The sequence below is a fragment of the Gopherus flavomarginatus genome, chromosome 24 (genome assembly GCF_025201925.1).
Source record: "Gopherus flavomarginatus isolate rGopFla2 chromosome 24, rGopFla2.mat.asm, whole genome shotgun sequence".
NCBI classification, from domain to species: domain Eukaryota; kingdom Metazoa; phylum Chordata; order Testudines; family Testudinidae; genus Gopherus; species Gopherus flavomarginatus.
In genome coordinates, this window is record NC_066640.1 from 11075247 (window position 1) to 11088910 (window position 13664).

Sequence of the window (13664 nt, forward strand, 5' to 3'; positions counted from 1 at the left end):
TCACACACCGCCCACTCAACCTGTGGAACTCCTTGCCGGAGGATGTGTGAAGACCAAGTCTATGACAGAGTTCAAAAAAGAACTAGACAAGTTCATGGAGGATGGACAGGTCCATCACTGGCTATTAGCCAGGATGGGCAGGGATAGTGTCCCTAGCCTCTGTTTGCCAGAAGCTGGGATTGAGCAACAGAGGATGGATCACTTGATAATCATCTGTTCTGTTCATTCTCTCTGGGGCACCTGGCATTGGCCATTGTTGGAAGACAGGACACTGGGCTAGAGGGACCTTTTGTCTGACCTGTTATGGCCGTTCTTATGTTCTTAAAGACCCAGAACTTGGAGTCGAGGTGACTGGGTTCTTTTTCCAGCTGTGGGGAGAGTAAGATCTAGTGGTCAGAGCAGGGAATTGCAAGTCAGGACTTCTGGGCTCCATTTTCAGCTCTGCTGCTGCCTCACTGTGTATGCTTGGCCAAGTCCCTCCCCGCGTCTGGGCCTGTAATGAGATTTTCCTGTCTCACTGCGCTGTTTAGGGGGCTTGACTCATTTCTGTTAATAATGGGCTTGGAGAAGGCATTATAGAAATGCAGCGTGATCTAGTGGATAGGACACCAGATTGGGAGTCAGGAGCCCTGGGATCTATTGTCCATTCTGCCACTCGCCTGCTGTGTGATGCTGGGTGAGTCACGTCCCCTGCCTGTGCCTCAGTTTCCCCTCCCACCCTTTGTCTGTCTCTATTTCATTTATAAGCTTTTTGGGACAGGGACTGTCTCTCATCATGTCTCTGTGCAGCGCCAGGCACGATGGGGCCCTGATCTCAGCTGGGCTTCTTGGCTTTATTGCAATAGAAATAATTCATAGTAATAATACTTGAGGTCCAAGTTCACTTTGGCCCTGGGAAAACAAGAATTCTGAGCATGTGTATGAATGTTGCCTGCTCTAATTTGAAGGGAACATCAGTTGCAAACAAGAGCCGTCATTGTCTGAGCAGCACAGGCTCCCATTTAGTCTGAAATACACGTGCTTCAGCCAGTGTAATTAAATTTAAAATTCTCCTGGGAGAACACGGGGGTAAGTGAAGGGCAAATATATTTCATGAAAACCCGTTACATAGTGCAAATACATTGCAGATGTCCGATGAAACCCGAGGCTGCAGCACGTTCATCCACCCATGCTTGGTCCTTCCAGCTGGGACTCCAAGTGGCTGAACAGCGAATACTACGACAGCAATTTATAGAGAGCCTCGCTGAGACCAAGGCCCCGTTGTGTCAGGTGCTGTACGTGCACCTAGTGTGAGACAGTCCCCTCCCCAAAGAGCTCACAATCTGAATAGACAAAGGATTATTATCCCCATTTTACAGATGGGGAGACAGAGGCACAAAGCAGTGAAGTGACTTGTCTAAGGGCAGGGGAAGCCTGTGGCAGAGCCAAGACTAGACCCGAGTGCTCCTGAGTCCATGTCCAGACCTTCCCTTTTTCCCCCACTAGGGCCCAAACTGGGGCAGCAGGGAACTGATTTTCAGAGCTGTTGAGCGCCCGTGACAGCAATCTCAGGGCTGCTCTACTTTATACGAGCTGCCAGCAGCTGGCCACTAACTGTGGATCCGCAGGGCTTAGCGATGCCGCTGGGCCTGTTGCAGCAGGAGCGAGACCGAACGCGTGGCAGATGCTCGGGTGATCGGAAGAGGAATGGGGAATTTCAATCACAGGTGGAGGGCCTGGGCCTCAATATTTGTTCTTTCCTTATCATCTTCCTTAATCTGAAAGGAAAAACCTCAAGCCGGGGAAAGCGGCATGTTTGCTCTGAGTGCATGGACTAGACACAATAGCTGCCTTGATATCAGCCGTTCAGATATACCTGGCTTCTGCCCAGCTCGCTCTCCTCTGTCCAGGCTCTCCAGCTCAGTCGCTGTCGCTCACAGGCTCAGGACAGCGAATCGATCTAGGCACAAACACCAATCCCAGACTGTGGGGCTTGGAAATGCAGGCCGTCGAGTCAGGCAGCCATTCCCTTTTCTCCAGGCATCAACGATGGGATTTAGGATGCGTTCTATGTGCCGTGGTCACACATTGTGCAGCTGTGGGGCATTGGCTATGTAGCTGCCGGGCACTGGTGGGGCAGCGGTTTAATGTAAATGCAGCTCTTGTGCATTGGTTGTGTAGTGCTGGTGTAGCTCTTGTGCATGGTTTGTGTAGCTGCTGTGCATTCTTTGCGTAGTTGTGCGTTGGATAGGTAGCCGGGCTGTTGTCGAGCGTTGCTTGGTCATGCAGCGGTTGTGCATTGTGGTGGTGGTGAGCGTTGGGAGTGTAGCTGTCCGGCTCGGTTTGTGTAGCTGCGTGTCGCTTGTTTGCATAGCTGTCCAGGCCTGTGAAGCGTTGTTTGTGTAGATGTGGAATGTATGTGCTGCTGTTTTGCATCGTGTGTGTATTTGTCGGGTATTGTGTAGCTACAATTTCTGGGTAAGAGAAAAATGAGGAGGGGGGGGGGAATGGAAGGAACAAACCCTAAAGGAGAGAGAGAAAAGCAGAAGAACGTGGAGGGGGAGCCTCTCTGGCCTGCCCCATCCACGCCTCCTGCATTCCACAGTGAAGGAGCAGGAGCAAGGGCTGAGACTGGAGAAATCTCAGCTGTTGAGCTGACTAACTTGCAGGGGGAGCAATCTTCTGAGTCAGTGAGAAAGGTCAGTCCACTTAAAATTGTCTCTGAAAACTTCAGGCCAGATCCCCAGCTGGTGTAGATGAGCCTCGCTCCCATTGGCGTAGATGGGGCTGTACCGATCTACACCTGCTAAGGACCCGGCCCAACACCTGCCCACTGCGTAATGGAAACTGTCCCACCCGCGACTCCCCATGAGCGCTGGAGCTCAGCGGCTTTGCAGATTCCAGGAGGGACTGACTGGGTCACTGATCCACGGGGGAAAGGGCTGGAGACCTGACCGAGGGCCCGTATTTATGCGCACGCCTGGCTTTAAACGGGTGAGCCAGCCCCCCTGAAGTCAGTGGGACGCCCCACCTTCTGAAAGCTTAAATCCTGGCACGTCTGTCCTAACAGACACGATTATCGTGAATTCATCCTTTTCTTTCCCTCCCTTCTTTGTCTTTTCCTTCTACTCTCAGGAGAAGAGGAAACGTCAGATTGAGATCGAAAATAAAAGGCGGCAGCTCGAAGACGACAGGCGCCAGTTACAGCACCTAAAGGTAGCAACGTGGATCTGGGCCCAATGCCGCAGGGCTGAACCTGAGTGGGGCCAGAGCCAACTGCAAAGCGTGCCCAGAATCTCAGCCCAGTGTCACTGAGAAGAGGATTCAGGGGGTCGCCTGGGGCTCACGAGACGTGGGGTCCGTTCCCAGCTCTGTCACAGACTCCCTGTCCAGCCTTGGGCAAATCACTTAGCACCAGATTTGTCAAGGTATTTAGGTGCCTAACTCCTGATTTTGGGGATTAAGCACCAAAATATGTTTAAAAAACTGGCCTGGAGCTTCTCTAGGCCTCCGGTGCTATCTGTGAAGTGGGGTAATGCTACTGCCCTTCCATGCAGGCTGTTGGGAGGTGAATAAAGATGGTGAGGTGCTCGGTAGAGCACAGAGGTGACACTTTTCACATGGTTAGTGGGGTGGGGGAACCATTTCCCCCAAAACTGTGCGACCCTTAAAATGTGCTTTATCCACCTTCCCCTCTGCACCCAGGTATTCAGTTCAGTGTTTCCTTGCACAGTCACCTCCTGGGGGCAGGTATGATGGACTCGAGCGGCGTTTCTCAAGCTGGGATCCGCAGATCCCTGGGGGTCCCCGAGGGTACTCCAGGGGGTCCACAGGCCCTGTTGATCCACTCCTCCCCCTCCCTCCCAGTGCCTCCTTCACACCGGGGAACAGTTCCCTGGCGTGAAGGAGGCATTGAGAGGGAGCGGGAGGGGCAGGGGCCCTGGGTCTGTGCTGCTCCTGGAAGCAGCCAGCATGTCCCTGCGGCCCGGGGCGGGGACAGGGGGTCTCTGTGCGCTGCCCTCAGCCCAAGGGCCAACTCTGCAGCTCCCATTGGCCGGGAACTGTGGCCAATGGGAGCTGCGGGGGCGGTGCCTGAGGGCAGGGGCAGCACACGGAGACCTCCTGGGCCCCCGCCTAGGAGCAGCTGCCAGAGGGATGTGCCAGTTGCTTTCAGGAGCCGCCCAAGGTAAGCGCCGCCCCCCTCACCTCCTCCAACACCCCAACCCCCCTGCCCCAGCACAGAGCTTGCACCCAAAATCCCTCTCAGAGCCCGCACTCCTCACCCCCTCCTGCAGCCTGTCCTCCTGCTCCAGCCCTGATCCCCCTCCAGCACCCAAACTCCTTCCCACACACACACCTGCACCCAAATTCCCAGCTCAGAGCCCACAACCCTTCCTGCACCCCAACCCTGTGCCCCAGCCTGGTGGAAGTGAGTGAGAGGGAGAGCAAGTGATGGAGGGAGTGGGGGCATGGCCTCAGGGAAATGGGAGGGGCAAGAGCTGAGTGGGGGAGCTTGGGCATCCCTGAAAATTTTAAATCAAAATGGGGGTCCTCGGGTTGCTAAAGTTGGAGAACCACTGGACTAGAGGGTGAGCGATTTTAATATTGCCATGTCTGGGAAAAAGCCATGAGAAGCTGCGTTGCTGCAGCTTTACAGATTCGGGGGGGTAACAGGAAAAGATCCAGGATGCAGATGTGCCGCTTTGAAGGGCTTCCTCTGAAGGGTTTCCGTAGCGGAACGAGCAACTTGGAGACCAGCCGTCTCCCTGCTTGCTTGAGCCAGGTGGCAAAGTCTGGGGACTGACCCCAATGACTCACATGCCCTGGCACGGGACATCCCGCTGGCCAGAAACAGCTGTGATCACCTGCAGACTAACCCACTGGGCTTTGGGTTTCCCCGAAGGCCTAATCTGAACACTGTGGCTTGGACAGGGCCTGGCTCTGGAGAAAGGAAAGCAGCATTTTCCCAGCACAGAGAACATCCCGTGTTCCTCACCTTCTGCACTGAGACTGCTGGGCTGTGCCCAAGCCCCTCTGACATGGGTTGGGAAGGCTCCTATGCTTTTCTGATGAACACCAGACTGTACGAGGTTTGAAACCACATCAGAAGAGTAGGCCATGGCTGTAGATAGACACCATGGTCATTGGTGGGGCTTGAATCTACAACCATGAGTACCCAAAACCTATGCTGCTACTGCTTGAGCTAAAGGAGCAACTCCTTCATTACTAGGAAAGTACTTTTGGATGAAAAAGTGTTAGCCAGATCTAACGGGTGGTTTGGTTTTCCTAGGTGGGAGGGAAGGAGTTAATGGAGAGTTTGACCCGAGTGAGAGGGAAGTGGTGAAATCACCCTCTGGATGTCTTCAGATCAAGATTAGATGCTTTCTTGGAAGTGGTTTTAGCCAACATGACTGGGCTTGATACAGGAGTGACTGGGTGAAATTCTCTGGCCTGCAGTATACAGGAGGTCAGACGAGCTGTTCTAATGGTCCCTTCTTGATGAAGACACCTGAGGATTCATGCTCACATGCTAGGATGATGGGCAGCAGTACAAATAGATTCAGCCCTATGATGCAGAGTGATGTCCTTGCTGGCTCATTTTCTGCAGGGCTGCTATCCCCTTGCTAATGTGTGTTCCTGGGAACACTCCACCCACACCCAGCGGCTCCTCTCATTGCAGGTAGCGGTATGAGGTGTCCTGGTACTGCTCCAGGAGACCCATTAGGAGAGACCCCAATGCTCAGCCTCCCCCCTGCTATGTTGGTGGTGCAGCAATGGACCCCAGGTGCTCCTTAGGGCAGAGGTGGGAAAGTAACCGGTCTGTTTGTTCCCCTCCCAACCCTACCCAGTCCAAGGCTCTGAGGGAGAGGTGGCTGCTGGAAGGAGCCCCGTCGTCCGCCTCCAAGGAAGACGAGGCCATGAAGAAGCAGATGCAGGAAGACGAAGTGAAGAGCAAGGAGCTGGAAGAAGCTATCCAGAGGTAATGGCGAAGGAGTATTTAGAGGGAGGGAGGGCAGCCCCCCGGAGGTGAGGGGAGCAAGAGGCCATTAGTGGGCACAGGATAGGTGGGAGCTGGTCCCGAGAAGAAAATAGCAGGATACCTACAGCTACACTGAGAGGCTGGAGGAAAATGAAGGTGCTAGTTGGCTTTGCACTAACAACTCACTTCCTCACCCCACCCCTGGTCTCCCTGCGTGCCCCTTCCCTGGCTGGTCTCTGGGATGTCACCAACATTTGTAGCCCCACTTGTGAGGGCCATGCAGATCAGCTGCAAGAAGCCATGTTCTTCAGGGCTAATGGCCCTGTCATGCACAGGAGACCCAGTTCCCTTTGCAAGTGGACTAGGTGGCTCCTGCTCAGAGAAACAGCCACCCGGAAAGGAACCCAGATTCAGACTGCACAGAACACACAATTCTGGAGCGTTCGTCTGGAGTCTGAGGCAGCGTGGTGTGAGCAGGCGCCTTTGAGTCAGGATGTTGAATGCTAGGCCTGACTTGGGGAGGCAGTGTGATCTAGTGGTTAAAGTGGGGTGAGGCACCAGGGCTCTATTCCTGGCCCTGCCACCGATTTTATTTGTGTGACCTCAGGCAAGTCATCTAATCTCCCTGTTTCTCCGTCTGTGAAATGGTGAACGGGTCCATCCCTACCTCACTGTGAGGTTTGTACGTAGGGCTGATAAGAGGAGGTAAATATAAGATATTACTGTAATGGGGCTAAATCCTGAGCTCTTGACTCAGATCTTACTCAAGCGAAGCCTCTGTGGCAATCACTGGGCATGTTGCCTGAGAGAGAACTGCAGGATTCATACTCCTGCTAGCAGTGAGTTTGTGCTGAAGCCCTGCAGACACCTCATGCCATTTCGGCTTCTCCAGTCCTGCAGTGTCTCGCGCTCCGGGGCCGGGTGTCGGGGGGGAGCTGTGCACAGCGGTGGGGGCTTTGGCGGGGGATAGGGTGGAGGGGAGCTGAAGGATTATGTAGCTCAACTTCTTCAGGTGTATCCAGCCGGCTGGGTGTTGCCTGGAAATACAACGGACTTGCGCTCCCTGTTTCCTGCACCGCCTCCCACACAGGACAGCGTCTGACACACACAGCTGAACATTCCCTCTGTCCGGGAGCTGCTGACAGCAGCAATTTTCCCATCCTCTCCCCTAAGCAGTGGCGAGTGAAGCCCCTTTGACTGTCTGTGCATCCGGGGCAGAGCCACAGCTCCATAGCTGTGCTACAGAGCAGGGCAGCAGGGACTCGGTTTGGTCTGCATCCAGAGCCCTCCTCCTCCTCTGTCACTTTAAAGCCTCTCTCCCTACCCATACAGCAGCCTTGACCTTTTGACTCTGGTGCGCTGGAAGGTAGGGTGGGTGGGAAATATTCCATCTAAACTGTTATTGGCCGGAAATCAGGGAATTCAATTAAATGGGGTTTTGCGCAAAAAGTTTCTGCAGGAAATTTCAGTTGAGCATCAAACCTCGATACCGTGATTGCAAAATGCTGCCCCAGTGCCTCAGAGGAGTTGCAGTTTGGGTGTCCTGGGCTCCCATTCGGCTATGTGGACCAGGCCTCTCAACCAAACTTCCCCTCCCCTGAGGCCTCCTGGAGGTATGACTGCCACGATGCACCTCCCTCCCCGCACCAAAATGAACCAGGGTTTGGAATAGCAGCCAGTGATCACAGAGGGGCGTCAGCAGGACTGAATGTAGAGAACCTGGGGCTAATGGGTCAGGACTGAGCTGCAGTGGAGAGGGTTGGTTGTATAACATCTGCCCTTGCTAACACTGGTCATCTCCAGCCCATAACTGTTCATAGAATCTCAAGGTTAGAAGGTACCTCAGGAGATCAGCTAGTCCAACCCCCTGCTCAAAGCAGGATTAATCCCCAGACAGATTTTTGCCCCAGATCCCTAAATGTCCCCTTCAAGGATTGAACTCACAACCCTGGGTTTAGTAGACCAATGCGCAAACCACTGAGCTATCCCCTCCATTTCTTAAATTCCCTCCCAGTTCAAAGGCCAAGCAGTTTGGTTTTCCCCCTGTAATTTTCTCCTCATGCAGAGGGGATTTCAGAACACACTTGCTTTGCCCTTGTGGGGGGATGCCGATAGCCGTGCGCCCAGCACCCTAGAGCACCCATCAGTGGCAATTAGAAGATGACATTATTTAAAGTGAAAATCCAATAGAGATTGGGAGGAGGGAAGGGAGAAATCGACTCCATCAGGAACTTGTGACGCTGTAATGCTTCCCCCGGGGAGTAATGCCTGAACACAGACGGCTTCGCTCTCCCAGCTCCCTCTCTAATGGCATTTGTGCTTTTCACATTGCTAGAGGCTGCGGAAAGCTTCCCAGCTAGACACACAAACTCAGGGCTGAGGGGCGAGGAGCACTTGGTGCATGGACAAGTAGTGGGAAGTCTCGCCTATTTCAAAAAGTGCAACAGTTTCCCCTTTGAAATCAAGGGGAGATTAAGCGGGGACATGAGAGCAGTCTTCAAATACTTGAAAGGCTGCCATAAAAAAGATGGAGAAAAGTTGCTCTTTCTTGCCATCAAGGGCAGGACAAGAGGCCATGGGTTCAAATGACAGCAGGGCAGATTTAGATTAAATCTCAGGAAAATGTTCCTGGCTGTAAGAACAGTGGGACGATGGAACAGACGCCCGAGGAGGCTGTGAAAGCTCCTTCACTGAAGGGTTTCTAAAGGAGGCTGGAGCCATCTGTCTTGGATGGTTGAGACACAACAAATCCTGCATTTTGGCAGGGGGTCAGACTAGATGACCCTTTAAGAGGTCTCGGGGAGGGGGCGGTCGCTTTCAGACTCTCAGTCACCTATCAGAGTACATGGAAGCATGTGTGCGATCTGATTGGCTAATGGCTTGGATAACATAGGGAGGAAGGTATGGGTTCCCTCACATGGCTGGTTTCAGACAGCTGCGATCTGGGATTTGTCTCCTCTATGTAACAGTGCGTGTGTGGTATCGGACATGTATTGTTGTTTAGCAGGTGGCATTGGCTGGATAGTCAGGAAGGAGTCGGATTTCTGTTCAGCTTCCTGGTGGATATTGAACACGGCAGCAACCAGATCTGGAGTGCTGGCTTTGCAGTCCTATATCTTAGGAGACTTAGATGAGTTAGAAGGAAAAGCGAGAAACTTTTACCCTCTCCCAGTAACCTCCTTCCTGCTCATTCAGCTGCCAAAGAGCAGAAAGAAAAAGCCAGCAGCAAAGAAGACTTGCTAAGAGAGGTATCCCAGCAGCCAGAATGCAGTAAATTACTCCCTCTCTGTCATGCTGGCCATTCATTACAGAGAATCAGTGCAGATATAGGTCAGATCCAAAGAGCCCATTGTCCCTGTTTAATGGCACAATGGATTTTTCAGAGACTGGAGAGGGGAAATGAGCTTTACAAACAGGAGACAGAAATAAAAATCTGCTGAAGGGGACACTGTCAAAATAAAAATTGTGTGTGTCCAGGCCGGATGGTGATCTAAGCTATACCGGGTACAAATCTGGAGGAAGTTCATTGACATCCCGGTTCTATACTGACAGAAGTGAGGTCAGAACGAGGCCTCTTTATTTAAAAATTCCCTGCCTGCATTGCTAATAACTAGAACTAGTTAGGAAATGGCGACAGCTTTTTATGAGAAATCGTGGAGCTTTTGGGGGCAAAAGCTCAGCCACATTTGTAATATTTCATCTGACTAATAACATTACAAATATTTCAGCTGACTAATAGCACCGAAAGCCCACGGAGCGCGATTTTAATCTGATCCAAAGCCTGGTGATGTCAATGAGAGTCTTTTCATTCACTTTGATTGTTTTGGGATCGAAACCTTGCACCCTGTTGGTTTCAGGGAGGCTGCTCAGTTGTAACAAGGCTTACATTTGCCCTACGTCCACTTGGCCAACTCTTGCAATTTAATTTTTTCATTTAATTTTATTGCAAGTCTCATGATGTTTGGAGCTTTTTCTTAAGTTGCCAGCTCCTGGAGTCATGTGAATATAGAAAAATCTTGGCTTTTATTTTTAAAAATTTTCTGTCCTTCACGCTTGCAGAGAAGAGTTTGAAAGCATAACCTATGTGTGACCTAAAGGCTCCAAAACCAGAAAGCAAATATCCAAGCTATATTATTTATTTAAATCTCATGATTTTAAGCTGATATTATGGTTTTATGGGGCCGGACTCCTGATTCTTGAATGCTTGGGCATAGCAATATAGCAGTTTTAAACATCTGATTTCATTCTCACTACTGATACTGTCTGTTTGTGGAGGATTTTTTTTGTTTTTGTCTTATGCATTTCACTCAGGGAGCGAAACTAGTCTCATTGGTTTCACTTCCTAGTTTTCGCCACATGATGCTTTTGTGATCAGGAGCCAGTTGCTGCAGGGTGGGATGTTCCAAGACTCCCCAAGGAACTGTTTGCAAAACTGATGCTTGTTTTAAACATTTTCACGTTAGGCTCAGTGCTTTGCAGAGGCAGGGAAGTCCCCGGAGCTTCATCACATTTGTACCAGGTATATTTTCATCTGTGAGTAAGGAGGGGAAAAGCACTGGACAGGGACTCAGGAGATCTTGGTTAATTCTCAACTCTGCCGCCAACTCCGTGTGTGACCCTGGCCAAGTCCCTTAGGGGGTGTCTACATCATAATGTCAGCCTAGGGTTAGCAGATCCTGGATTTGTTAACCTAGGGCTTAGCGTTTACACTCATTTGTAAGCACGGGTTAGCAATTATTAAACCCTGGGGCCCTAGCCTCTACACTGCCTTATGCAGGCCCAAATCCAACCACCCGTGTCCCAGACTTCCTAGTGCTCTCCCAAAATGTGGCCATTCTAGCACTTCGTTCATGGTGCAGTTTTGGAAAACATTATTGTCTACCAAACCTGATTGTCCACAGCACTGAGAATGTCAACCCGTGGGATTGTTGGATACTTTTGGCAGATTTCTAGAGTACGAGTCTGTGGGATTGTCTACACTGCAAGGGAGGAGGCCTTGATCCCTGGGTATCGGCTTGACTGAGGCACTCAGATCCTCCACCCCATGAGTTCCTGGGTTAGCACGATTTGTGTATAGATAGAAGGGGGGCTGGCATGAGCCTGAGTTTGAACCCTGGACTTACACTGGGTGCGTCTACATTGGAATGAAATACCCGTGGCCGGCCCAGGTCAGATGACTCAAGCTCACAGGGCTTGAGCTGCAGGGCTGTAAAATTATGTTCGGATGCGTGCTGGAGTCTGAGCACTGGGACCCTGCGAAAGGGGAGGGATGTATGTATCCAGAGTTCTGGATGGGCTTGTACAGCCCACGCTGCCCCATCTTCGCTGCTAGTCACATAGGCATGCTGACCCGCCCTGCAGCCGCACCTCCGCTGGCTGCGTAGACACACCCTACTGGTCTAGCCCTTGTGGCTGCAGCTCGAAAATGTGACCCCGGCAAGGTTCAAAAGCGAATAAGGCAAACAAAAGGATCCTGGGGCGTTTTAAAAAACCTCAGAGAGTCCTGTGGCACCTTATAGACTAACAGACGTTTTGGAGCATGAGCTTTCGTGGGTGAATACCCACTTCGTCAGATACATGCATCTGACGAAGTGGGTATTCACCCACGAAAGCTCATGCTCCAAAACATATGTTAGTCTATAAGGTGCCACAGGATTCTTTGCTGCTTTTACAGATCCAGACTAACAAGGCTACCCCTCTGATACTTAAAAAACCTCCTAGTTTCTAAGCCAGTCTCCTGAGTTTCGGGGACTTAACTCAGGAGTTCTGCACATTTGGGGTTGGCCGTGTTGGTTTCTTCCTCTGTAAAATGGGACGAATAAAACTCCCTTTCTCCCACTCTTTGCCTGTTTAAACTAAGCTCACAGTACAGGGGTTTTTCTCTTAGGAGGTATGGGCCTATCACTGCAGAGTTAACACGAGCTATAGCCTTGCTCTGGTGAGAGCATCCGCACTGCAAAATAACACCCCAGCTACATAGAGTGGTCATGTTAGCTGCAGATGAGTTCTGCTTACTCCCACTGGCGCCTGTGTCCCCTGGTGGGCCAGCCGACTTGAGCTAGAAGCAGCCCCGCCCTCGAGTTAAAGGGCTTTGTGTGTGGACAGGATCGAACTGGGGCACCACTCGAGTTAATTCTGCTGGGTTTAACTTCGAATTCAAATAGGAACTCGCCCGGGGATGTTCTCTGGCCAGGGCTGTGCAGAGGTTCGGACTGGATGACCGCAGAGGTCCCTTCAAGCCTTATGATCTATGAGTGGATGCCGCCTTGTTTGTACAGCTCCTGGCACAATGGGGTCCTGGACTGGCTGTGGCCTCCATGTGCTGTTTTATACAGATAACAAGAACAGTTCTCTGTGATCTATTGAGTTATCCTGGCAGAAGTGGAGTCCCAGAGAGGCGAGACAAGCGAGAGAGTTATAAAATCTTCAGCTCAATCGATGATCCAGTGGTCAGGTCATTAGCCTAGAACTTGTGAGACCTGGATTCAGCTTCCTCTGTGGCTCAGGACAAGACACTTTGCCTGTCGGTACCTCATTCTGCCCAGTGGGGATTACAACACTGCCCTGCCTTGCAAGGGGGCTGTGAGGATGAAAGATGGTCAAATGCTTGGAGATCTACTGAAAAGCACCCTATAAGAGCTAGGTATTTATTTCTACTGCAGGAATGCCTAGGAGCTGCCGTCATGGACCCAGAGTGCCAGGTGCTGTACAAATACAGTCCCTGCTCCAATGATCTTACACTCTTTAAACTTCCAGTGAATGGTGCAAAGCTATATTTTCTTCCACCCTTTGCAGCCCTCACACTGTCACCAAAATTTATCAGATTCTGTAGCTGCCACATTTCCGCCTTTTAAATCAGATGAATGATCTTCCCACAATAAATGGTTTTATGTCGTCGAGCTGGCTCTGTAAACGGCTGCCTGATTTTCCTGAGTGATTCAACCATCTGTGCAGATGGGAGGGGAAAAAAGGGGTTTGCAGATAAGTTGTTTGGTGATAAAAAGGCAAAATTGAGACAAATACTTGGGAATCCTCTGGCTGCAGGTTAGGGTGAGCAGATGTCCCGATTTTATAGGGACAGTCCTGATTTTGGGTCTTTTTCTTATATAGGCTCCTATTATCCCCCGCCCCCTGTCCCTATTTTTCACATTTGCTGTCTGGTCGCCCTACTGCAGGTGCTTGGGGGGAGATGGAGTGCGAGCACCCGTTAACACTCTCCAGTGTAATTCCACTGCTTTGCTTTCCGTTGAAAAATGACACTCTCAGTAATGCCAGCACTTGGTCATTCCCTAAACACCTATTGGCAGAGGATGGCCAAGTGCTTTGCAGCTAAGGGATTAGCTCACAGCTCCGCTGGGCAGTAGGTATCACTATTGACTGGTAGGTAAACTGAGGCACGGGACAGTGAAGTGACTTATCCAAGGTCACGTAAGGAGCCAGGAATCCAGGCTGTATATCCTGACTCCCAGTTTCCTGCTCGACTCACGTGACCACGCTCTCCCTCCCAGAGTTAAGATTAGAACCCAGGGGTCCTGACTTGTATTCAACTCTGACCACTAGGTCGCACTCCACTCCCCTGGCTGGGGCTAGAACCCAGGAGTCTGACCCTCAGTCCTATGTAGCCATCAGCAAACAGTCACCTTGCACAGAAAAATTGCAGCGGGAGATTGCCCTTGTTCTGACACATCACCCTCTGCCCATCCTG

At 51.3% G+C, this 13664-nt stretch overlaps 1 protein-coding gene across 3 annotated transcripts in view; it reads left to right on the forward strand.

Annotated features, from left to right (window-relative positions):
• Window positions 1-13664, forward strand: part of PALM (paralemmin) — a 68606-nt gene that overhangs the window by 38632 nt on the left and 16310 nt on the right. For all 3 annotated transcript variants that reach the window (XM_050934150.1, XM_050934148.1, XM_050934151.1), the window contains exons 3-4: window positions 3115-3195; window positions 5829-5959. In XM_050934150.1, coding sequence (XP_050790107.1) covers window positions 3115-3195; window positions 5829-5959 — 212 coding nt within the window. The remainder of the gene's footprint in view (window positions 1-3114; window positions 3196-5828; window positions 5960-13664) is intronic.